A 26,286-nucleotide genomic window follows, 5' to 3' on the forward strand; every position below is an offset into this window, starting at 1 on the left:
AATAAGCTTCATTAAAGGTTTAGGAAGTAATTTGTTTTGTTGCGCTCAGATGACCAAATAATGCACAATAAAATATAATTGAAAGAATGTTCCCATGGTTGTGTCATGTCATGTTTGTTACTAAATTATTACCATATTCATGTGGTATGAATATGCTACTCTAAATTATTACATGGCACTATACATGTCCAAAAAAATAAATAAATAAATAAATAACAATTTTTAAAAAAACATCATTGTTAGGTTTGCACCCATTAAACATAAAAATGCCACTAGATAGCGATAACAATATACGGCCCTGAGAAATGTAACTACATTAAACATATTTAAATGATAAATGCATTATCTTTGGACCTAAAATACAAAAAACTAAACAAACTAAACAACTAAAACTTACAATCATAGAGAGAAAACTACACTAAATGGAAAGGAGGACAAACTGAATAATAATAATAATAATAATAATAAAGAAATTGCAACAAAATTTCCAAATACAAAACCATAATAATAACCATGGTTCTTTTTGGTCCTATTTAGTTAGTGTTGTCCAGTACCTGTGACTAAATCCAGCACATTGACCCAGCTGCACTGCTCCTGTGAAGCTGTGAGAGAGGCTGGCATGCTGTTCCTGCAGTAGTGTGGTGTTTTCCTGCCATAGATGCTCTCATCTATCTCTATTACTTGATCTGAGCCACACTGCAAGATAGGGTTGTGATTCATACAGGACACAGAATGCCCCAGTTCTAAAAAATAAAACAAAAACGGTAACTATTAAACAAGGTTTACATAAAAAAAAAAAAAAAAATAAAAAAACATATGTAAGCAGGACATTTCTCATTAAAGTGCTTTTATAACTGTTTAAATGAACAGGATTCTTTTCCTGGCTTCTTGGGCATATATAAATATATGTATATATATATATATATATATATATATATATATATATATATATATATATATATGTACGCCGATCAGCCACAACATTAAAACCACCTGCCTAATATTGTGTAGGTCCCCCTCGTGCCGCCAAAACAGCGCCAACCAGCATCTTAGAATAGCATTCTGAGAAACTATCCTTCTCACCACAATTGTACAGAGCGGTTATCTGAGTTACTGTAGACTTTGTCAGTTCAAATCAGTCTGGCCATTCTCTGTTGACCTCTCTCATCAACAAGGCATTTCCATCCACAGAACTGCCGCTCACTGGATGTTTTTTGTTTTTGGCACCATTCTGAGTAAATTCTAGAGACTGTTGTGTGTGAAAATCCCAGCAGATTAGCAGTTATGGAGCCCATCTGGCACCAACAATCATCCATGCAATTATCTAATCAGCCAATCGTGTGGCAGCAGTGCAGTGTATAAAATCATGCAGATACGGGTCAGGAGCTTCAGTTAATATTCACATCAACCATCAGTATGGGGAGAAAATGTGATCTCAGTGATTTGGACATGATTGTTGGTGCCAGATGGGCTGGTTTGAGTATTTCTGTAACTGCTGATCTCCTGAGATTTTCACACACAACAGTCTCTAGAATTTACTCAGAATGGTGCCAAAAACAAAAAACATCCAGTGAGCAGCTGTTCTGTGGATGGAAATGCCTTGTTGATGAGAGAGGTCAACAGAGAATGGCCGGACTGGTTCGAACTGACAAAGTCTACAGTAACTCAGATAAACACTCTGTACAACTGTGGTGAGAAGAAGCTTTTCTGAGATGTGGGTTGGCGCTGTTTTAGCGGCATGAGGGAGACCTACACAATATTAGGCAGGTGGTTTTAATGTTGTGGCTGATCGGTGTATATATATATATATATATATATATATATATATATATATATATATATATATATATATATATATATATATAATATAATGATCTTACAATGTATTTGGAGTAAAAAGTGAACATAACCTTTAAGAATTACTTCATTGGTGTAACCCAATATAATTTAGTTTAGTCACATAAAATATTTGTTTTTCTAACTGAACAACTTAATTTAGATCTCACCACATGTTATATATTTCGATTAACTCATAAAACATTGTAGAGTGTAGTTAAGCAAACAACATATAGCTGATAAGTAACACTTTTAATCATAATTATAACCAATTTTGGTAACACTTCAAAATAAGGTTACATTTGTTAACAATAGTTAATAACATTAGTTAATACACTATGAACTAACAATGAACAATTGTATTTTTATACACTAACTTTAACAAACATTAAGAAATACTGTAAAAAATATATTGTTTATTGTTAGTTCATGATACCTAATGCATTTACTGATGTTAACAAATAGAACCTTATTATAAAGTGATAGCCTAATTGACTATCAATCCAAATACATCTTGCTTTGGGCATCAGTCTTTTTTTCTTCTTTAAATTAAGGTATTGGTTAAAAAATACAGAAAGCAAAAGAAAAAACATGTGAAGAGTAAAACTCACCAAATTCGCAAATGAAGTAGAATTCTTTGCTACAGTTACTTGTCTTCCAGTGAAATCCAGAGTCGGTGTCAATGTAGCCGCAGCCAGTATTCAAAATTGACTCACTGAGCCAGTTTGAGTACATTACATCTGAACCATCTAGCCAGCTGAGGCCACCTGAAGACATACAGTAGCTCCACAAATTATTTGGACTTTGTTAACTATACTTAAATGTATAAATGGCATTGCATTATTTAACATAATATAAAGTGGCATCCATTTTAAAGAAAGATAGCACGCATTAAGCAAAACAGTTCACAAAATTTTAAATGATATAAATTATAAAACAGTACAAATACTGTTAAAAATTAAGACAAAAAGTATTTGGACACTTTCTGGCACCCCTAGTACACACTTCACACCTATGTGAACTTGAGCAGAACTGACTTCATACTGTACATCTACAAAAAATGGACCTTAGTTCAGTTGGTTAATAATTAGCAATGTAAAGATAATTATACAAAAAGGTCTTGGCTTTTTTGTTTGCAGATGCCTCTTGGTTTGATATTTTTTTTATTTGATTTACGCAATTAAATTCCTACAATTAAATTATAGTTTAAGTGTCCAAATACTTTTTGGGGCCACTGTAGTTGTGAAACCACACAAAGATGTAATGCAGATAAAATGATACATTTGTTAATGTTCCCTTAACCAGAGAAAAAAGAGGATCTCCATCTCTTTGTAAAAAGAAGTAAGCCTATTATGGTGTGGTATGGTATCTAATTTCTAGTGTCACCATTTATAATGAAAAGAAATTCGAAAGCATGCATATTGAATGAAACAGCATTAATTCAAGCTGTAACAATAATCTTTTGTTGTCACACTAACATACTCTGCAATTCCAGAGTGAGATCGTCGAAGGCTGGAGCTAGTCCTATCCACCAGTTCTGCTCGGGCTGCAGGTGTTTTTGGAGAAATTGCTGGGTCTCGTCATTCTGGATGAAGACCAGATGCCCACCGCCCCGCTCACACCAACTCTGAGCACTGAGAAAACTGTGCTGCAGGGCCACAAACTCATAGCAGGAGCTCTCGAAGGCCTGCTGGTGCTCTTGGCAGGAAAGACCTTCAGCTACTGCTTGTCCAAAGGCTGGGATAATATGAATTATTAGCAGAAATAGCACAGTGAAGCATCTAGTATCCATCTCTGTTCCTTTTACATGAAGACTACAAGAGGCATTCTGGTGATTCTCTCTATAAAAGGGTTGTGAACCTCGCCAAAAGTACGTCAGCCTTCCAAATGACTGGTACATCCTTCCCATTGATTTGCACAGTAACAAAGCCCAGTAATGTAATAGCCTAATGGATGCATATTGTGTCTTTACACAAAAGCAATGTTTCATGTAGATCAAGTAGATAAGCCAGCCTTTACCTTTGAGTGACGCACGTTGCACTGGCACGTTAATTAGACAGAAGTTTTAAAAGTTAGGGTAGTTCCAGTGTAGTATTTCACAAATCAATCTGTCATCATAAACTGAATTATTTCCTTTCCAAAATTTCATTAATTTAATTTTCAGATAATTATTTAGAATGGCATGAGACAGAAGTTAAGGTAAAAATAAAAATACTGGACAGTTGAAAGAAGGTATAGCATTTTTAAAACCCTAAAAGATTTTCTTTAAATTGATTATCTTTTAATGCCTGAGGGCCCGAGATTACGGTGATGTTGATTCATCCCAGTGACTCTAATCTTTTGAATCCATTCAACAAAAAGATATATTCAGCTTTGTTCACTGATGAGTTCAGCAACCATTTCCACAGGTAACATCTTTATGCCAGTGCTGTAGGTGGCAACAAATGTAATGTCAGCCTGGTCTCATGAAATTTACGTGAACATGACAACATTCTTGCAATTAAAAATTTACGTGCGGTATAACACGTTTGGCTGCAGGTATCCAGTCAAAATGTTCAGCTGGGGGCGCCAAAAGCAAGTAAAATGGTGTCGTATTCAGACTCGGTTTTAAGGTGAATTTTAGATCATTCTTTTTTTAAAACATACCTCCCTAACTTAAAACTTTTGCCTGAACCAAACCAATAGTGTTTTAAAATATAAACGAACCGCAGATGCAAGCGCTTGGCCAACGTGTGGTCCCGTTGTACATATATAACATGTGCTCTTGCGTTGCTCTGGTGGTTACAAACCTCAGACCACAAGGGGGCACTAGATTTGTCTAGGTGTGACAACAAAACCGGATGTGGTAGATGAGTCGATAGTTGAGGAGTGGGGAGAGACACGGAGAAAAAAACAAGTTTGTTTCAATGGACTGGGGACAAAAAGTCGTATATATTTTTTCGAAAAGATTCAACTCAAATTGCTGCCCGAGTCTGCCATGACAGTTTTTGGTTGAAAGTAGAAAATCCGCTCTAGCGCCTCTTGCGGCAACACTGAGAATGCAGTGCATACTTGCATTGGATTATGAATTGAGTGCTGACACATTTCACAACACAACGAAGCGTGAAATCGAGCTTGTAGCAAGGTGAATCTGCGTTCACGTACTTGCGTAGAGTATGTTTGGACCTTTATTCATGTTGGAATAAGTGTATATATGTAGGTGGGTCTGTAATACAAGCATTAAAATATATTGTTTTTTGAAAGATGCGTTTGAGTAAAAGTGTGTCGATATCATAAAATAGCAGGTTCCGATATCATAAAATAGCAGTTTCCGATATCATAAAATAGCAGGTTCTGAGAAATAAAGAGAAAAATAAGTATTTATAAAGTCATAATCAGCCATTAAAGTCATGATTGAGTGAAAGTTAGTAAAACACACAGCTGTTGTAGCGCATCTAGTGTTCCTTTCTGCTGGAAACTGCAGGGAATTGTACCTGGAGACATGTATAACAAGTGTTGCAAAAATGTATATAGATTCACTTGAGTGAGTCATTGAATTATTGATTCAACTGATTAGTTAAAAACACGTACAGAAACAATGGAAGTTCACCTAAAAGATTCGCTCATAAAAACAAATTCATTCAAAAATGAAATACTACTTGTGTTTTAAGCTTAGGCATATACTCAAGTGAAGTGAAATAGTTTGGAAAAAGAAATGGAAGTATGACCAACATTACAGATCCACAAGTGTCATACCAAAGGCAAGGGAAGTCAGTTAAGACAGTCCACTCGACGGCCATTTTTGAAAACCTCCCGGGCATCTATTTCCTATTCAAGTGACTTAAAAGTACAGCTCTTATCTACTTGAATGGGGAGAGACTGAAATATCCAAAATGATTAGTCAAGATATTATGATCAAAGGACATATTTCAAATCAACAATCATGGCCAGGTCTTTGAAACTTCTGATACCCTGCCCTGACCGACAGCAAAACGATCAAGGGGCACTCTGCCCCCCAGACTGACAGTGAAACAATCCAAAATATTACGATATGTAAAAACAGTTGTTTAAAGGTGAAGGGAGACCAAATGGATTATGTCACTCACAGTGCGTTATAGAGTGGGCGGTCAATCCGAAGCAAATATCGCAGGCTTTGTTGGCCGTGGTGACAAATGGCTGAGAAACAGACCAAGAGAAAAAGGTCAGATGAATATAAACTAAAAAAGAAGGATTACAGTTGAAGTCAGAAGTTTACATAAACCATAGCCAAATACATTTAAACTCAGTTTTTAAAAATCCCTGACATTTACTCGTAGAAAACATTCCCTGTCTTAGGTCAGTTAGGATCACTGCTTTACTTTTAGAATGTGAAATGTCAGAATAATAGTAGACAGATAATTATTTATTTCAGCTTTTATTCCTTTCATCACATTCCCAGTAGGTCAGAAGTTTACATACACTTTGTTAGTATTTGGTAGCATTGCCTTTAAATTGTTTAACTTGGGTCAATCTTTTTGGGTAGCCTTCCACAAGCTTCTCACAATAAGTTGCTGGAATTTTAGCCCATTCCTCCAGACAGAACTGTTGTAACTGAGTCAGGTTTGTAGGCCTCCTTGCTCGCACACACTTTTTCAGTTCTGCCCACAAATTTTCAATCGGATTGAGGTCAGGGCTTTGTGATGGCCACTCCAGTACCTTGACTTTGTTGTCCCATTTTGCCACAACTTTGGAGGTATGCTTGGGGTCATTGTCCATTTGGAAGACCCATTTGCGACCAAGCTTTAACTTCCTGGCTGATATCTTGAGATGTTGCTTCAATATATCCACATAATTTTCCTTCCTCATGATGCCATCTATTTTGTGAAGTGCACCAGTCCCTCCTGCAGCAAAGCACCCCCACAACATGATGTTGCCACCCCCATGCTTCATGGTTGGGATGGTGTTCTTCGGCTTGCAAGCCTCACCCTTTTTCCTCCAAATATAACAATGGCCATTATGGACAAAAAGTTCAATTTTTGTTTCATCAGACCAGAGGAAATTTCTCCAAAAAGTAAGATCTTTGTTCCCATGTGTGCTTGCAAACTGTAGTCTGGCTTTTTTATGGCAGTTCTGGAGCAGTGGCTCCTTCCTTGCTGAGCAGCCTTTCAGGTTATGTCGATATAGGACTCGTTTTACTGTAGATATAGATACTTGTCTACATGCTTCCTCCAGCATCTTCACAAGGTCCTTTGCTGTTTTTCTGGGATTGTTTTGCACTTTTCACACCAAACTACTTTCATCTCTAGGAGACAGAATGCGTCTCCTTCCTGAGTGGTATGATGGCTGCGTGGTGCCATCTTGTTTATACTTGTGTACTATTGTTTGTACAGATGAATGTGGTACCTTCAGGCATTTGGAAATTGCTCCCAAGGATGAACCAGACTTGTGGAGGTCCACAATTTTTTTTCTGAGGTCTGGCTGATTTCTTTTGATTTTCCCATGATGTCAAGCAAAGAGGCACTGAGTTTGAAGGTAGGCCTTAAAATACATCCACAGGTACACCTCCAGTTCAGTACACTTCCTATCAGAAGCTAATTGACTAATTGTCTAAAGGCTTGACATCATTTTCTGGAATTTTCCAAGCTGCTTAAAGGCACAGTTAACTTAGTGCATGTAAACATCTGACCCACTGGAATTGTGATATAGTCAATTAAAAGTGAAACAATCTGTCTGTAAACAATTGTTGGAAAAATTACTCATGTCATGCACAAAGTAGATGCCCTAAACGACTTGCCAAAACTATAGTTTGCTAATATTAAATCTGTGGAGTGGTTAAAAAATTAGTTTTAATGTCTTTAACCTAAGTGTATGTAAACTTCTGACTTCGACTGTATGATAAGTAGAGGGCTAGGAGCCGCGTCAACATATGCGAGGCTTTTCAGTGGTTTTTTGCTATGTATGCCAATATATATATATATATATACACACACACACAACTATCACTCCCGAACAGAAGGGGCAGAATGGACCTCTTCATTGGTTTGCAACTTTTAACTTTGAAACTACAGAAGAAATCTAACCATTGAAAACAGATCATCGTATTTCACGATGTTAGAGATTCTGATGGTGCATGGAAATACAAAAAAATATAGTTTGATACTCTGTACTGATGCGCTGTGTCTGATTTCGGAAATTCAGAGAAGGTGAGTGTTTTTAAACACTCAGTAATACAGTAATAGAGAAGTCGAACTGTATCCGGCCATCTGCACACATTTGCAGCCGTCATAAAGTATGTTTATAAACGCTACCTATTAAAAGTGATCCTCTGTAAAGATAATACACCCTATCGACCTTTTGTTTACACCCAGCTACACTGATACTTGATATCCAGGCAAGTTAGGCATGTTAACAGAGCATGTGTCCAGTGACTCTGTTGTGTTTCTGCTTTGAGTTCTCACCTCATGTGTCAAGCATCGCATGCGAATAAGATGTATATGACAAGTGTTGTGTTTTATTCCCATGTTGACCTGTATACTGCTGTATATTTCAGAAAAAAGTCTGCACTGCATAACACGGTCATCCTTTGAAACGGGGGTCTTTTCAAGGTGATTTTTAAAGTATTTTTTTTAAGCATTCTGTTAGAAAAATCATTTCCTTAAGTGATAATAAATTGCATTGTGCCACCACAAGTTAAGTTGATGAATTTTAGCATGCAGTATGTTTGGACATATTTATGCCATCAGAAGGTAACCGGCTTGACAGTTTAAAGAAATATTCCAGGTTCAATACAAGTTAAGCTCAATCAACAGCATTTGTAGCATAATGTTGTTTAGCACAAAAATTATTTTCGAGTCGTCCCTCCTTTTCTTTAAAAAAATAAATATAAAATTAAAATCTGGGTTTCAATGAGGCACTTACAAAGAAAGTGAATGGGGCCAATCCGTAAATATAAAAAATACTCAATGTTTCAAAAGGACAGCCACAAGATGTTTACAATATGCATGTCAACATGATTTTAATGTGATAAAATATCTTACGACCTTTTCTGTGTAAAATTATATCTAATTTCACAACTTCTTTACCATGACGATGTAAAGCCATACACCCTGTAATCCTGGTAAATGACGATTTAAACAACTTTACAGCTCAAATGTACAGCGAGTTTTAACTGAAGGATTAATGTAAGCACTTTTACAAAATTATAAAAAAGCCTCCAAAAATTGGCCCTATTTACTTTCATTAAAAGTGCCTCACTGTAATCTCGATTTTCTCCCTTTTTTTAAAGAAAAGGAGAGATGAGTTGAAATAATTTTTTTGTGGTAATCAACATTATGTCAAATGCTGCCACTTGACCTTAAAGGGATAGTTCACTCAAAATAAAGAAGATTCTCTCATCATTTACTCACCCTCATGCCATGCCAGATGTATATAACATTCTTCTGTAGAACACAAACAAAGATTTTTAGAAGAATATCTCAGCTCTGTAGGTCATTTCAATGCAAGTGAATGGTGACCAGAACTTTAAAGCTCCAAAATGCACATAAAGGCAACTTTGAAGTAATCCATTTGACTCCAGTGGTTTAATCAATAGCTGGGGTTCCATCTAAATGTTTAGCATTTTTAAGCGCATTTCTAAAAATTTGACGAAAGAAAATATGAATCATTGCACATTTTCTATCCACTACGTCATACGCATTTTCTTTAGGAAGCCTACCTTGTTATGATGGAGCAACTGAACAATCTCCTTGCTTCGGGGAGAGTTTTATTTGCAGGATTGGAGCAATTGTACTTGGTTTTTTTTATTTTTAATACTGCCAAAAGACGCCGCAGAACAACTGTATTATTTGATGTAATGAGGGCTGAAATGGATGCGATGCCCATACACTGCCAGCCTCCACATCCCTGGGAGTGCCCGTGCTCAAAACTGTTCTGCCGGATCGTGAGGACCCACTTGAAAGACCAGCTGTGGGTTAAACATTTTCGAATGTCAAGAGCTATATTCAAAGAATTGTGGGCCAAAATCTGTCCTTTCGTTGGGCCAGTCACATCAAGCTATCGCACACTTATAACACATGCACAAATGGTCAAAACACATCATCATTTTGCGAATAAACTGTTTCCATCACCTTAATGCTCATTTTAACTAATGTGAAACTCTAGAAAATCCAGCTCCTCTCAGCGCATTAAATTCTAAGCAATTCTTTTAAGTTTATTTGCATATCAAGCATTTCCTTTCAGGATTTCTTATGTGCAATTTCAAAATGCGCATAAAAATAGTTGGATGGAAACCCAGCTAATGGCATCTCAAGTGATCCAGTTGGTTTTGGGTGAGAACAGACCAAAATATAACTTCTTTTGTGCTGTACATCTTGCCATTGCAGTCTCTAGGCACGATCATGATTTCAAGCTTGATTACAATTTCTAGTGCTTGACGCTTGCGCTGAGCACTAGATGGCGCTATATGAAGTGTAATCAAGCTTGAAATCACGATCACCAAGGAGACTGCTGTCAAGATTTATAGTGAAAAAGGAGTCATAGTTTGGTCTGTTCTCACCCAAAACTGATTGGATTGCTTCAGATGAAATTGATTTACCCACTGGAGTCTCATGAGGTACTTTAATGCTGCCTTTTTCTGCTCTTTGGAGCTTCAAAGTTCTGACCACCATTCACTTGCTATGAATGGATCTACAGAGATATTCTTCTAAAAATATGAATTTGTGTTCTGCAGAGTATAGTGATGTATATGATATATGATGAGAGAATTTTTTTTTTTTGGGGTGATCTATCCCTTTAACTTGTTGAACCATGAATATTCCTTTAACTTAACATTACAAGCCTTGGAAAAGGTTATGAAACTAGAACAATTCTGTTATTTTCAGAAATATCCACTTTTCAAATACCAATATACAAAATCATGGTAACAGGGTGCACCGTTTAAAGTTTAATTTTACCTTACAATCCTTGTCCTCATGGTTGCGAAACTATAAAATGCTGCTTAAAAAGATAATTTAATGCTGGTAAATTCTCACTTTTCAATTGTCAGCTGTTTACTATTTAAGATCATGGTAACAGTGTTGACATTTTAAGATCATGACAAAACAGAATAAAATGATAAAAAAGAGGAGATATTTGCTTGTCCTTATAGAGTTATTATTATTTTTAAATAAACTAATGCACTTTATTGAGTTATTGAATTTTGATGTTTGAAATAAAGTATTTGTAACAAAATGCTTATTCTGTGTCTTCTCTTTGTAACTCCATGGTCAGGTTTGACTGTAAACACGATGTGACATTATTGCAAAAACTGACACTTAAAACGTAAAAAAAATTAAAACTTTTGACAAATAATAGTTTTATAAACGTCTAATTATATATCCAAATGTATAACTTGTAATAATCTAATCTAAATCTGAAATTAGATTAAAAATTTGAATTACAATCAGACCATACAGTCTCTGCAGCCATCTACTGGTTATTAATGTTATGACATGATTTTCAAGTCATGTAATTGTTTTGTTTTTTTCAACCAGAAGTCAAAAATCTGCCTCCAATTCATGACACTCATATTTTCTTCATGTTTGAACTTAAAGAAGTGTAGGTTTTTAATTAAAGTTATCATATATTTGCTTAATTTTGTATTTAAATGAATAGTAAAATCGAGAAATGTACAGGTAAATAAGATCTAAATAGCATACAATTCCAAAAGAAGTGCATAATTGTATTGTTATTAGATATTTTATCATTTCATAAAAAAAAAAAAAATGTTACACCTGTACTGTTTCCATTTAAAAATGACTGCGAACAGCCAAGGTGTCAGCAGTCAAGGAGGGTTATAGGATGAAGTTTTTTGGATTTACTTCATTACAAATAAAAGGGAAAAAATATGATACTAACAGGAGAGATGGAAAACCTGGAGAATGCGAACTTTTATTTCCATTCCTGTGGTTTTCAGCAAAATGTACACTGACTGCCAAAAGAGTAATGTACAGATTTTGCTCTTATGGAAAGAAATTGGTACTTTTATTCACCAAAGTGGCATTCAACTGATCACAATTTATAGTCAGGACATTAATAACGTGAAAAATTACTATTACAATTTGAAAAAAATTAAACTATTTCAAAGTGTTCTCATTAAAAAATCCTCCACGTGCAGCAATGACAGCTTTGCAGATCCTTGGCATTCTAGCTGTCAGTTTGTCCAGATACTCAGGTGACATTTCACCCCACACTTCCTGTAGCACTTGCCATAGATGTGGCTGTCTTGTCGGGAACTTCTCATGCACCTTACAGTCTAACTGATCCCACAAAAGCTCAATGGGGTTAAGATCCATAACACTCTTTTCCATTTATCTGTTGTCCAATGTCTGTGTTTCTTTGCCCACTCTAACATTTTCTTTTTGTTTTTCTGTTTCAAAAGTGTCTTTTTCTTTGCAACTCTTCCCATAAGTCCTGCACCCCTGAGTCTTCTCTTTACTGTTGTACATGAAACTGGTGTTGAGCGGGTAGAATTCAATGAAGCTGTCAGCTGAGGACATGTGAGGCATCTGTTTCTCAAACTAGAGACTCTGATGTACTTATCCTCTCGTTTAGTTGTACATCTGGCCTTCCACATCTCTTTCTGTCCTTGTTAGAGCCAGTTGTCCTTTGTCTTTGAAGACTGTAGTGTACACCTTTGTATGAAATCTTCAGTTTTTTTGGTAATTTCAAGCATTGTGTAGCCTTCGTTCCTCAAAATAATGATTTACTGATGAGTTTCTAGAGAAAGCCGTTTCTTTTTTTTTTCTTTTTTTTTTCCATTTTTGACCTAATATTGACCTTAAGACATGCCAGTCTATTGCATACTGTGGCAACTCAAAAACAAACACAAAGACAATGTTAAGCTTCATTTTATGAACCAAATAGCTGTCAGCAGTGTTTGATATAATGGCAAGTGATTTTCTAGTACCAAATTAGCAATTTAGCATGATAACTCAAGGATAAGGTGTTGGAGTGATGGCTGCTAGAAATGGGGCATGTCTAGATTTAATCAAAAATGACTTTTTTCAAATAGTGATGGTGCTGTTTTTTACATCAGTAATGTCCTGACTATACTGTGTGATCAGTTGAATGCCACTTTGGTGAATTAAAGTACCAATTTCCTTCCGAAACAGCTAAATCTGTAAATGATTCCAAGATTTTGGCTGCCAGTGTACGTATTTGCTAATTCAACAGGGAGAATTTGGAGAAGCTTTTCCTTTATAAAGTCAATTTTTATACCACAGTTTAAGGGACACTAATGGCATCTGTTTTTTTTATTTTTTATTATTTTTTATGACTCATCTAGCAACTACTCATAGTGTTTTGACCACTATAGAGTCATATTCATTTTTAAGAGCTTGGCTAATATTTTATTTCACTTCTTTTAAAGCTATCATGCTGCTGGCTCAGATAAACCAGGCAGCTGATTTCCAGCATGAGGAAGATGCTCAAGAGGTCACTTTCTGCTTTACAGAAACTGTGGGGATTTCAGGTCAGAGCTGTGCTCTTATAAATGATTTCATTTAAAGCATTGGTATTTTAATTTAAGGGAAAGGTGTGCATACTCTGTATTTCAATCATCTTGGTCTTTGTCTGTCTGTTTGTTCCCTTGTTGTCAAATACATATTTAGATGGCAATCAGAGTGTGGACACTGTCAGTTTACAGGCCGTGACTTTAGCAGATGGCTCCACTGCATATATACCTCACAACCCCCAAGGTATATATAACACTCTGCCACTGGAATAGACATTTATTAGTCTTTAGCTAAAATAATTTGCCCATGTGCCACTTTTTAATGAAGCAGACAAAACTGAGTTAAACACAACTGAGGCCCATCAAGTGATTTTTACGAGCCCAAGAGTAATTCTGCATGAGAACCATGTTGTAAACTGATGATTGTAATGAATAGAGTCAGCCATAATGGAGAAAAAAAGTTTTAACATCTGAATCTGATATATTGAGCTTTTTCAGATCAGTAATTTGTTGAAATTCAGTGCATAATTTTTTGCATTTGCTTGTAATGTTCCCTCAAGCAATTTATTTCATTAAAGGCTCATAAAGAGGCCCAACCACACAGTCAAATGGAAAGAGGACACACCTGCCTGTGATTAAACCCTTTTCATGCTAACTGTGCAGTGATTGAGGGATTGTGACTTTTAATTACCAATAAGGATTGAGGGATGGTGATTAGGCATTCTGAATTTGGCAGAAAATTTGCATGATGCAGATGTAAGTTATGTAAATGCCCTTAAAGGAATAGTTCACCCAAAAATTTAATTTCATCATTTATTCACCCTCAAGCCATCCCAAAATTTTTAGAAGAATATCTCAGCTCTGCAGGTCCATAGAATGCAAGTGAATGGTGACCAACATTTTGAAGCTCCATAAAGCACATAAAGGCAGCATAAAAGCAATCAGTTAGACTGTTGTGGTTTAATCCATGTCTTCTGAAGCGATCCAATAGGTTTTGGGTGAGAACGGACCAAAATGTAACTCCTTATTCACTGTAAATATTGCCAATGCAATCTTTAGGAACGATCATCATTTTAAGCTCAATTACATTTCCTAGTGCTTGACGCATGCACAGAGCACTAGATGGCGCTAGGAAGTGTAATCGAGCTTGAAATCATGATCGCCAAGAAGATTGCTGATGGCAAGATTCATAGTGAAAAAGGAGTTATATTTTGGTCTGTGCTCATCCAAAACCAATTGGATCGCTTCAGAAGATATGGATTTAACCACTGGAGTTTTATAGATTACTTTTATGCAGCCTTTATGTGCTTTTTGAAGTTTCAAAGTTCTGGTCACCATTCACTTGCATTGTATGGACCTGCAGAGCTGAGATATTCTTCTAAAAATCTTCATTTGTGTTCTGCAGAAGAAAGTCACACATCTGGGATGACATGAGTTTGAGTAAATGATGAGAGAATTAAAAATTTTGGGTGATCTATCCCTTTAAATTAAAGCTTACAGTCTGCTTTTTGTTTTTATTGCAATTTTACACTTGTTTTATTAAGTGGCCCAGCTATTTAGATTTTAGTCACATTTAAATGCTAACATTTTCTTGAATTTGACCTGGACTATGATAAATGTACTAATAACTATTTTAAATTTAAATTGAAGTCTGTAGTTCTCATTTTGTGTGTGTGTGTGTATGTGTGTGTGCGTGTTTAACAAATCAAAATGGCATATACAGTATTTTGCCTTTATATACAGTAATACCATGGAAATGTTTTAACCTTTCATTTTTAAATCTCACAATGTCAAATTTGATGTTACATTCTGAGGTGGAGTTAGGTATACTGTATACTGGTTATATAATTATTTTATTGTGATTGTTGTTTTCCCCAGACAGCAGTGTAGTTGAAGGACAGGTAATCCAGTTGGAAGATGGGTCATCTGCTTATGTTCAACACATTGCTGTTCCTAAAGCAGGTCTCTTACTTATTACTTAAAAAGTTGTTTGGGAAGTTGATGGATAAATGGGCTCATTTTTCTTTTTTAATTTCTTATATGGTCACTAGATGAGCCAAATAACTGGGCGGGCTCTGCTGTAAGTGATGCCATTGGTAATGAGAGTTTAAGTCTGGAGGATGGTCAGACTGTTCAGCTGGAGGATGGAACTACTGCTTACATCCACCACACTGCACAAGGTGTTTCCCTTCTTCTGTTTTTACTTAGCAACTAGATTTTGAATAAGATTCTTTGCCAAACATGCTTTCTTAATTTATTTATGGCTTTTCTTTGTGCTATTGGGGATTTTACAGAGACTTATGAACCCAGTACTCTGCAGGCGGTGCAGTTGGAAGACGGTTCAACTGCTTACATTCATCACGCTGTTCAGATGTCACAGCCCAACACCATCCTGGCCATCCAGACAGATGACACAGATCTGGAGACAGATGCAGACATTGACCAAGAAACAATCAAAGCTTTGGAGCAATACACGACCAAGGTACCCTTTAAAGATTAGTTTATGATTAATAATAGTTTGTGAATAGGAATAGGGATTTTGCTGGCAAGATAAAACGTAAGCAACATCATGAAAATCACAATGGTTTTAATGTGCTTATTCTTTGTCTATTAGGTTTCCTAAAGACAGCGTCATTAAACTACTTTCATGATCATTACTTGCGAGGCAGGAGTATAAAAGCGTTGAGACAGAGAGATTTTTTAAAAATATGACTAATTTAAACTTGAGTAGCAAAAACAGGTTTTAGAGCTGGATTCAAAGTTTGGATAATTTCCATATATTTTTGTGAATCAGCTCAAAATGTCAGTTTAAAATAAATCTGAATCAATGATATGTTTGTGTCATCACTCAAATTTAATGGACATCCACATGTGGCATTTTTCATATACTTAAATTTAAATATTTTTTAATAGCTAATATAGTATACTGTATATGTAAGTGAACCAAAAACTAGTATTTTTACTGTTTAACTGTAATTTTTGACTGAATTTTACGTCTTGTATTAGGCATTTTCAATCTACTTTCCATCAATGACTTTTTTCTTGAAATTATTTATCATCTTTTTGGAAAATAATTATGCTTTTTAAGCTTTTTAAAGCAAATGTACAAATATAAAGACATATATAAAGTATATATCATCAAAAAGGGGAAACATATTGAGACTCTTTAATATACTGTAAATCACCCATCCTTAATTAATACTCATCCAGCTTATGCTTTTTGAGTTGCTTCCTAAATAATTTTTAGAAATGTATTAATCATTTATATAAAGATCTCTGTCCATTTTTGTCCTGTAGATTGAGGAGATTGACTACACAAACGCGATCACAAATGATCCTCATAGTTTTGTGGAAATGCAGGTGATAAAATAATTCCCCAGAGTATATCTCATTATGTCTAATTTGCCAAACTTTAAACTGGTCAGCAGATGAAAAATGGTTTGTCCTTCCTCCCTCCAGATTGTTCTTCATGGTCAAAAAATGCCCCGTAATACGCAGCAGATGGTGGAGAAATGTTTTCGGTGTAACTATGATGGATGCGGAAAGTTTTACACCACAGCAAATCATCTTAAGGTTTTTATAGCTCGTATATTTGAGCTTCTAAGATTAAATGTAATTGTGTTAGATGTTCCATTCCAAATTTTGTGTGATTTTCAGGTACATGAAAGAGCACATACAGGTGACAAGCCATACTTGTGTGACTTACCTGGGTGTGGAAAAAAGTTTGCAACAGGTAACAAAAAGATGACTGCAGTAGAGCTCCATCTGAAGTTATGTCAGTTTTACAAAATTATTGGTCACCTCAAGTTTCTTCTCTTTCAGACAATTATGAGAAAGAGTCTGAGGAAGGACTGTAGTCATGTGTAACTCATTTAATCTAGGGCATAAATTCTGGTCTGTCTTAGTTATCAGTTATATTCTTTATCCCCAACCCCCACATTTGTCATAGAATTTATTTCTCACTTTGTTTAGGTTATGGTTTGAAAAGTCACATCAGGACACACACTGGAGAAAAACCTTACCGCTGTCTGGAGATGAATTGTAAAAAATCTTTCAAGACCTCAGGGGACCTTCAGAAGCACATGAGAATTCACACGGGTATTTTCATTGTGTGATATTTTATATAAACCTTCTTATAACATGTTACAAATACAGTATCATTTGGAAATCGCCACAAGCAAAAATGTTCAAGTACCACCATAGTATTACCACTGTGTTCGTGGTAACTCGGAGTACCATGTAAATACACTGATATATGAATATACGGTAATACTCATACAGTACCATGATATTGGGTTGTTGACAAGTTTGGAATAATGTACAGATTTTGCTCTTATTGAAAGAAATTGGTACTTTTATTCACCAAAGTGGCATTCAACTGATCACAATGTATAGTCAGGACATTAATAGTGTGAAAAATTACTATTACAATTTGAAACTACTTCAAAGAGTTCTCATCAAAAAATCCTCCACGTGCAGCAATGACAGCTTTGCAGATCCTTGGCATTCTAGCTGTCAGTTTGTCCAGAGACTCAGGTGACAGTTCACCCCACACTTCCTGTAGCACTTGCCATAGATGTGGCTGTCTTGTCGGGAACTTCTCATGCACCTTACAGTCTAACTGATCCCACAAAAGCTCAATGGGGTTAAGATCCATAACACTCTTTTCCAATTATCTGTTGTCCAATGTCTGTGTTTCTTTGCCCACTCTAACCTTTTTTTTTTTTTTTTTCTGTTTCAAATGTGTCTTTTTCTTTGCATTTCTTCCCATAAGGCCTGCACCCCTGAGTCTTCTCTTTACTGTTGTACATGAAACTGGTGTTGAGCGGGTAGAATTAAATGAAGTTGTCAGCTGAGGACATGTGAGGTGTCTATTTCTCAAACTAGAGACTCTGATGTACTTATCCTCTTGTTTAGTTGTACATCTGGCCTTCCACATCTCTTTCTGTCCTTGTTAGAGCCAGTTGTCCTTTGTCTTTGAAGACTGTAGTGTACATCTTTGTATGAAATCTTCAGTTTCTTTGGCAATTTCAAGCACTGTGTAGCTGCCATTCCTCAAAACAATGATTGACTGACGAGTTTCTAGAGAAAGCTGTTTTTTTTGGCCATTTTTGACCTAATATTGACCTTAAGACATGCCAGTCTATTGCATACTGTGGCAACTCAAAACAAACACAAACACAATGTTAAACTTCATTTTATGAGCCAAATAGCTTTTCAGCTGTGTTTGATAATGGCAAGTGATTTTCTAGTACCAAATTAGCAATTTAGCATGATAACTCAAGGATAAAGTGTTGGAGTGATGACTGCTGGAAATGGGGCCTGTCTAGCTTTGATCAAAAATGATTTTTTTTAAAATAGTGATGGTGCTGTTTTTTACATCAGTAATGTCCTGACTATACTTTGTGATCTGTTGAATGCCACTTTGGTGAATTAAAGTACCAATTTCCTTCCGAAACAGCAAAATCTGTACATTATTCCAAACTTTTGGCCACCAGTGTAACATTAACTAAATTACACTCACCGAGCACTATATTGGGAACACTAGGGTCTTAATAAAGTGCCCAATGTGGTCTTCTGCTGTTGTAGCCACTGACCTCAAGGTTCGATGTGTTGTGCATTCTGAGATGCTATTCTGCTCACTGCAATTGTACAGAGGGTTTATTTGAGTTACCGTAGCCTTTCTGTCAGTTCAAACCAGTCTGGCCATTCTCTGTTGACCTCTCTCATCAACAAGGCATTTCCATCTGCAGAACTGCCGCTCACCTGCTTTTTTTATTTTGGCACCATTCTGAGTAAATTCTAGAAACGGTTGTGTGTGAAAATCCCAAGAGATCAGCAGTTACAGAAATACTCAAACCAGCCCGTCTGACATCAACAATCATGCCACGGTACAAATCACTGAGATCACATTTTTTCCCCTGTTCTTATGGTTTATGTGAACATTAGCTGAAACTCCTGACCTGTATTTGCATGATTTTATGCACTGCACTGCTGCCACATGATTGGCTGATTAGATAATCGCATGAAAAAGGTGTACAGGTGTTCCTAATAAAGTGCTCAGTGAGTGTACATGAAAATAATATATAAAAGAAAAGTGCAATTTTTAGATTCTGCATCTGGTCACTATTTCTTTAACGTTTTTTTTACCATTTTTATAACCTTTTTGCAGTTCACTTTAATGGTCTTGCAATGTGACAAATGAATTTTTAAAAGTACAAATATTCCATGGAATCTCTTAATTAAAATAAAATCATAAACAGCATGCATTGTAGATAGAAAACTATTTAAAAAGTGCCATTTAAAATAGTTTTAAGTGGAGTATAGCATGTCAATTGCTCTATTGGCATATTATCACAGTACATTTTTGTAAGAGTCTGCTACCACTGTTCCATTTCTACTCTGTTCTTTTTAGGAGAGAAGCCATTTCTGTGCCCTACCCCTGGCTGTGGGCGATCCTTCACTACCTCAAATATCTGTAAGGTGCATGTTCGCACACACACAGGCGAGAAGCCGTATCATTGTACAGAGCCGGGCTGTGATCGGTCCTTTGCCAGTGCAACTAATTACAAGAACCACATTCGGATCCACACAGGTGTGCTGTTTTTTTTGCCTGAAAGCAATAGTTCACTCAAAAATGAAAATTCTAACATTATTGAATTACCATCTTGTTGTTTCGAACAACATGATCTTATTTTTTTCAGTGGAACAAAAAAAGATGTTGGGCTGAATGTTATCCTCAGTCACCATTCACTTTCATTACATCTTCTTTCCATGCAATAAAAGTGAATGGTGACTGAGGCGAAATTCGTGGTGAACTATCTTTTCAACTTTTTTTTTTTTTTTTTTTTTTTACTCTTTCACTATAATTTACAACCTACAGGGTTCCCATGGTCATGCAAAACCTGAAATATCCAGGAATTTTAAAATTGTGATTTCTACGCCTGAAAAAGTCAAGAAAAGTAATACAGTTCTAATAAAAAGTCATGGAAAGTCATAGAAATTTCTACACTGAAATTTCAATCATATAAGTTTTTAAATGGCTATAAATTGCAATTGGTAAATGCAAATGCAATCTCTATGAAATGCTTTTAAACAATACTCATCCAGTAATCATGAATGACTGGAAAATTCATGGAAATTTACACAAAATGTGTGGGAAACCTATAAATGAATGTAACTATGTAATGTTAAGTAACATCAATGCCTTTATTACTTGCAGGAGAGAGACCGTATGTATGCACCGTCCCTGGTTGTGACAAGCGATTCACAGAGTACTCGAGTCTGTATAAACATAATGTAGTGCACACTCCCTGTAAACCCTACAAGTGCAACCACTGTGGGAAGTCCTACAAGCAGATCTCCACACTGGTCATGCACAAACGTTCAGCACACAATGATTCTGAGCCTTTAGAAGAGGAGTCAGAGGGCTATTTTGAACCCCCTTCAGGTTGGTTATAAAAATACAATGAATTTAGATCAGATTTGAATCTGTTTTATTTGTGGAACTAGACTGAATTTTTCAATCATTTTGTATTCAGAGGCCATAGATGACCCCTCCATGGATGTTAGCCCAGTGAAGTGTGAGGACGCGTGCCCTGAAATGAGTTCCGGAATCTCTGATGTCACAAGCCAACAACATGTAACGTTCATTACGCAAGATGGAACACCACAGGTGAGCATTCGAAAAAACTGTTTGAAAACAATGTTTATATTTGCAGTTCTGTTCGCAAAGCTCTGACATAAACCTGGTAGCAAGACAATTAATTTTATATCTTTTTTTAATTGTATTATTTCTTGAGATTTCCTAGAAGGTCTGCAAATTATTGCACATTTTCACAGGAAAAAGTGTAAAACAGAGAGTGTAAAAGAGGCTCCCATGTATCTAAATATTATCACAATATTCAGAGAAAATATTTCTTTTTTAGATATAAAGATTTGTTTTGTGTTTTCATGAGTCCATTTTTGTGGCTTAAAGGAATAGTTCTCCCTCAAAACATCTCTCGTCATTAACTCAACCTCATACCGTCCCAGATGTGTATGACTTTCTTTCTTCTGCTGAACACAAATTAAGATTTCTAGAAGAATATCTAAACTCTGTAGGTCCATACAGTGCAAGTGAATGGTGACCAAAAATGTAAAGCTCCAAAAAGGCAGCATAAAAGTAATCATTATGACTCCAGTGGTTTAATCAATGTCTTCTGAAGCAATCCAATCGGTTTTGGGTGAGAACAGACCAAAACTATTTTTTTCACTATAAATCATGATTTCAAGCTCGAGTATACTTCCAATAGTGCCAACTAGTGCTGTGCACATGTGTCAAGCACTAGGATGTGTACTTGAGCTTGAAATCATGATCATGCGTAGAGACTGCAATGGCAAGATTTACAGTGAAAAAAGGAGTTATATTTTGGTCCGTTCTCACCCAAAACTGATTAAATCGCTTCTGAAGACATGGATTATACCACTGTAGTCGTATGAACAAGGTTGGGGAGTAACGGAATACATGTAATGGGATTACGTATTTAAAATATAAAATATAAGTAACTGTATTCCATTACAGTTACAATTTAAATCATTGGTAAATAGAATACAGTTACATATAAATAGTATTTTATTACTGAAGAAATTACTTTGCATTTTATTATCATTTCTTTCACTTAATATTTAGTTCTTTCAGATGGAAAACATTTATACATATAAATGATGCGATCCAAAGTGCATTTGAACAGCGGTGAAACACTTTCTTATGATGTGTTACATTCATACGAGCAGACAGAGAAGTAAGTTTGAAGTAAGTTTGGAGCAGAAGAAATAGAAATAAACCTTGTACTAATTGTCAGATTTATGCTAAGCTAAAATGATATTTCTAGCCATTTTACATGCACGTTACCAGGCACGATCATATTTTTTTACAAAGAAAATTCACATTGGATCATAATTTCTTTTTTTCTAGTAAGACCTTTAATATTAGGGCAAAAATCGTATTCTTGATGATAATTGTTGTATTGTTTTCCTGTAAAAATATCTTCAAATCCTTAAAACAAGACCAATTAGATTTATCTTGTTTTAGAAACAACACTGCATAAGATATTTGAGTTTTTCAGAGAATGTATTTTTAACGTGTATTTTGTCTTACTGTAATTAGACAGAGTTTTTATAGTTAAAACAAGTGAAAAAATCTACCAGTGCTGAAGAAGTAATCCAAAGTATTTAGAATACGTTACTGACCTTGAGTAATCTAACGAAATACGTTACAAATTACATTTTACAGCATGTGTTCTGTATTCTGTAGTGGAATACATTTCAAAAGTAACCCTCCCAACCCTGACTATGGATTACCTTTAAGAGGCCTTTACGTGCTTTTTGGAGCTTTAAATTTTTGGTCACCATTCACTTGCATTGTATGGACCTACACAGCAGAGATAGTCTTCAAAAAATCTTTATTTGTTTTTCTACAGAAGAAAGAAAGTCTGCAATTGCATGAGGGCAAGTAAATGATGAGAAAGTGTTCATTTTTGGGTGAACTATCCCTTTAAGTGCGAACTGAGTCTGAGACTCAAGTTTCCATCTCTGTCTCTGGGTTTGACAGACTGTAGGAAATACAATCACAATGGTAACACAAGATGGCAGTATGATCACCATCCCACAAACTGAGTCTTTGCTATCAGGGGAGGCTCATTCAGTCACCATGGTTTCCGAGGACGGCACTGAAGGACAGGTGTGTAGTCTTTGGGGGTTCCTGTAAAAAAACAATAACTTCTCTCCTTGAAGGCAATAAAACTGTTTTTTGCCCACAGGTGTGTTTGATTTGTTTAATTTTTTTTTTGTGCATTTTCTATAGATGACCATTATGATGCCGGAATTAGCGTCTTCCAGTATGCAAGAGGTGCTGTCATCACACCCTCTTACAGTTCTGGCTACTTCTAACGGCACACAGATTGCTGTTTAGGTAGAATACATTTGTGCTACCTTGAACACCATCACAAATTCATGTTACCAGTGGGGTTTTCTTTGACCCCTGACTTTCCGTGTTGGGGGAGTGTCAATTAAAGAATCATGGCAGAAGGAAATTGTTATTGATCATAAGTTGTGATTCTACATTTACATTTATTAATTATCTGACGTTTTTATCCAAAGCGACTTCCAAATGAGGAATACAAGTATTGTACATGTTGACTTTGTATAAATAATGTAAATGTTGACTTTTACAGTTTACACTTTTGAAGAACAATGATAAAGCTTGCCAGAAAATACTAAAAACAGGAAAAACAACATTTTCCATAATTTTCTGTGCCACAAGAATGCTGAAACACATAATAATAAAGCTTAAATAAATTTCACAAATGTGTTTTTTTGCTGCACTCAAGCTATTGGAGCTTCTGTCTTTGCCGGTATATAAACAGAGAAAGAAATATGACATTGCCCAATACCCCCATTTTAATTTGGCCAAAATCACTTGAATGCACATTACTTTTTAAAAAACAAACTTAGGAGCTTTCAAGAGGACTTAAAAGCAGCATAAGTCCCTTATTAATCCTTCAATTAGATCATTACCTTTATTTATGATATATCAAATAATGTGTCCTTTTCTCTCTTTCAGCTCAATGAGCAGACTTCATTGGAAGAGGCTCTAAGAATAGCATCATCTTTACACGGAAGAGAAACAACAGTATTGGACACTTAACCGCCTACACCATCAGATGGCACACAGTATCAATTAGACAAGTGATTACACGAACATGAAGTTTTGTAATGACCATTTTGAGGTTAAACTGTATACTATGATAACATTTCTTATAGATTTTATTCATGTTGATATAGTTATCCAAAAGGCAGAAACCTGTTTGCATTTTTTTTTTTAAATAAAAAGATATGAACTAGATGTGTTTACTCGGTCATTATGCTCTCCCATTTGTCATATTGTTGTTACATGAGAGTGTTTTTGTGATCTAGACATTTAAAGTAAAAAAATTGTCTTGATTGATGCAATTTAGTCCCAATTTAGGGAGTATTTGTGACAGTGGAATACAGTTCAATTATTCCTGCACTGCATATAATGTTAAAGCCTACACAAAAAAACATCTAATGAAGTTCCAAACTTAAGTTCGGGTGGGGAAGGGGGTCTTAGAGCTCAAGCCCAGTCCCATGCTTGAGCCCCTCCATTGTGGAAAGCATGGCAAATCTGTTCACCTTAATTAGTCCAGGACTGTATGAACTTGTGAACTTGTGAATAATAAGGTGCTGGTCAAAAACATTTGAAAAATAATGTTCATTATGAGGAACTGGTCCATACAACTTTTGCAATGTTATGGAAATGTTGAAAGACATCCTATTGGTAAAAGGGATCCTATTCTTTAAAAGGTATGTGAATCCATGCTGCTTTTAACATTGTTTACTATACCATTTACCTACAGACTTGCTTGTGCATGGGTATAATGCTGCACTGGGTTTCTGAGAACTTCTTCATGTGGTGAAGAAAGGGAGCGCATCTATGTTCCCAGGGTCCTAAATTCCCAATTTCACATTAAACCTACTGTGTTCAGGTAAAATTTGACAAGTTTCAAGTTAAAATATTTCATAAATATTATCCATATTATATATATTTCATAAATATATATATATATATATATTTTTGTTGATTTTCTCACCTTTTCTCCCCAGTTTGGAATGCCCAATTCCCAATGCGCTCTTAAGTCCTCGTGGTGGCGTAGTGACTCGCCTCAATCCGGGTGGCGGAGGATGAATCTCAGTTGCCTCTGCGTCTGAGACTGTCAATCCGTGCATCTTATCACGTGACTTGTTGAGCACATTACCGCGAAGACACAGTGCGTGTGGAGGCTTCACGCTATTCTCCGCGGCATTCACGCACAACTCACCACGAGCCCCACCAAAAGCGAGACCCACATTATAGCAACCACAAGGAGATTACACCATGTGACTCTACCCTCCTTAGCAACCGGGCCAATTTGGTTGCTTAGGAGACCTGGCTGGAGTCACTCAGCATGCCCTGGATTTGAACTCGCGACTCCAGGGGTGGTAGACAGCGTCAATACTTCCTGGGCTACCCAGGCCCCCTAATTCTTGTATTTAATTTTTCGTAGACTGGGGTTCAAATGTCTTAAATGCACATTGAAAATGATCTGGGATTCAAAGTCTAATTTATCCTGCCAAATTTTATTTTTTTAAAAACAAAGAAATGTTATCACATAAAATGAATAATAAATATGTACGATTTTGCGCTATTTCTAGGTCACTAATCATATATGCACATTTCTGACACTGACCATGTTAACACCTTTGTACAAAAGGGCAGATATCCTTGCTTCCACTGAAGCAAACAATGAACATTCTCAAATCATGTTGGGATAACATGGATTATTATACTAACTTATGACTGAGTAATGCTCTCATGAAAAATTCCACTGCATTATTATTAACCAAGCTGTGTCAGTGTGGTCAAACATACATGAAACATTAAATTGGAAAACATTGAAAGGGAAGCACACAAATCAAAGGAACGGATTCATTTTATATTGTTGAAGTTTTATTTGAAAATCAAAAGTGTTGCACCAAAATCTGAGCTGAAGTGGCCGAACTTCGTATACAGTTGTATTAGTATCTTATCTTTGTTTAAAATGTGCATTTGTTTTTATTCCTTGCAAACTTGGAATCAGTTAGATGCTTACAAAAAGTACTGTTTTGCCATCATTTTTTCAGCAAAAGTGTTTATAGTCCTTGTTGCGCTGTTATGTTATAGCTGAATAATTTTAATTGATAATTTTATATAATTTTTTATTTAAAAAAATTATAATTGTAATTCATTTATAAAAATTTTTTAGAAGGAAAACTATTCGTAATGAAAAATGTAAACATTTTTGACACTTTCTGACACAATATAAAAGTTGCTAAAAAAAAAAAAAAGTGATATTTTTTATGAACTTTCTGAAATACTTGCCTAAGTGCGTAAGCTAAAAAAAAACAAACAAAAAAAAAAAAAA

The 26,286-nt window shown here is 35.7% G+C and overlaps 2 protein-coding genes across 3 annotated transcripts in view; one reads left to right on the top strand and one right to left on the bottom strand.

Moving 5' to 3' along the window:
* pkd1l2b (polycystic kidney disease 1 like 2b) overlaps positions 1 to 3,628 on the bottom strand; it is a 38,022-nt gene extending 34,394 nt beyond the window's left edge. Inside the window, exons 1-3 of the mRNA XM_051696616.1 lie at positions 3,315 to 3,628; positions 2,448 to 2,593; positions 555 to 743 (exon numbers count right to left, since the gene is read on the bottom strand). Of these exons, the coding sequence (XP_051552576.1) occupies positions 555 to 743; positions 2,448 to 2,593; positions 3,315 to 3,628 (649 nt within the window). The remainder of the gene's footprint in view (positions 1 to 554; positions 744 to 2,447; positions 2,594 to 3,314) is intronic.
* Positions 3,629 to 7,855: 4,227 nt separating this feature from the next.
* LOC127411521 (zinc finger protein 143-like) lies at positions 7,856 to 26,216 on the top strand. 2 transcript variants are annotated; one of them, XR_007892392.1, is made up of 19 exons: positions 7,856 to 7,997; positions 8,345 to 8,399; positions 13,202 to 13,303; positions 13,443 to 13,529; positions 15,164 to 15,247; positions 15,337 to 15,465; positions 15,580 to 15,767; positions 16,583 to 16,645; positions 16,745 to 16,858; positions 16,943 to 17,018; positions 17,258 to 17,383; positions 19,701 to 19,880; positions 20,508 to 20,735; positions 20,827 to 20,960; positions 22,878 to 23,006; positions 23,130 to 23,237; positions 23,889 to 24,013; positions 24,703 to 24,831; positions 24,950 to 26,216. XR_007892392.1 is itself a non-coding variant. In XM_051647512.1 (17 exons), exons 3-16 carry the CDS (start codon positions 13,207 to 13,209, stop codon positions 23,235 to 23,237), a joined length of 1,743 nt encoding a protein of 580 aa, XP_051503472.1. In that variant the 5' UTR covers positions 7,856 to 7,997; positions 8,345 to 8,399; positions 13,202 to 13,206; the 3' UTR covers positions 23,889 to 24,170. The 2 variants fall into 2 exon arrangements, 1 of the variants encoding a protein (XP_051503472.1); XM_051647512.1 differs by lacking the exons at positions 24,703 to 24,831; positions 24,950 to 26,216 and having other exon boundaries at positions 23,889 to 24,170.
* Positions 26,217 to 26,286: the final 70 nt, after the last annotated feature.

The sequence above is a fragment of the Myxocyprinus asiaticus genome, chromosome 1 (assembly GCF_019703515.2).
Source record: "Myxocyprinus asiaticus isolate MX2 ecotype Aquarium Trade chromosome 1, UBuf_Myxa_2, whole genome shotgun sequence".
Taxonomy (NCBI): domain Eukaryota; kingdom Metazoa; phylum Chordata; class Actinopteri; order Cypriniformes; family Catostomidae; genus Myxocyprinus; species Myxocyprinus asiaticus.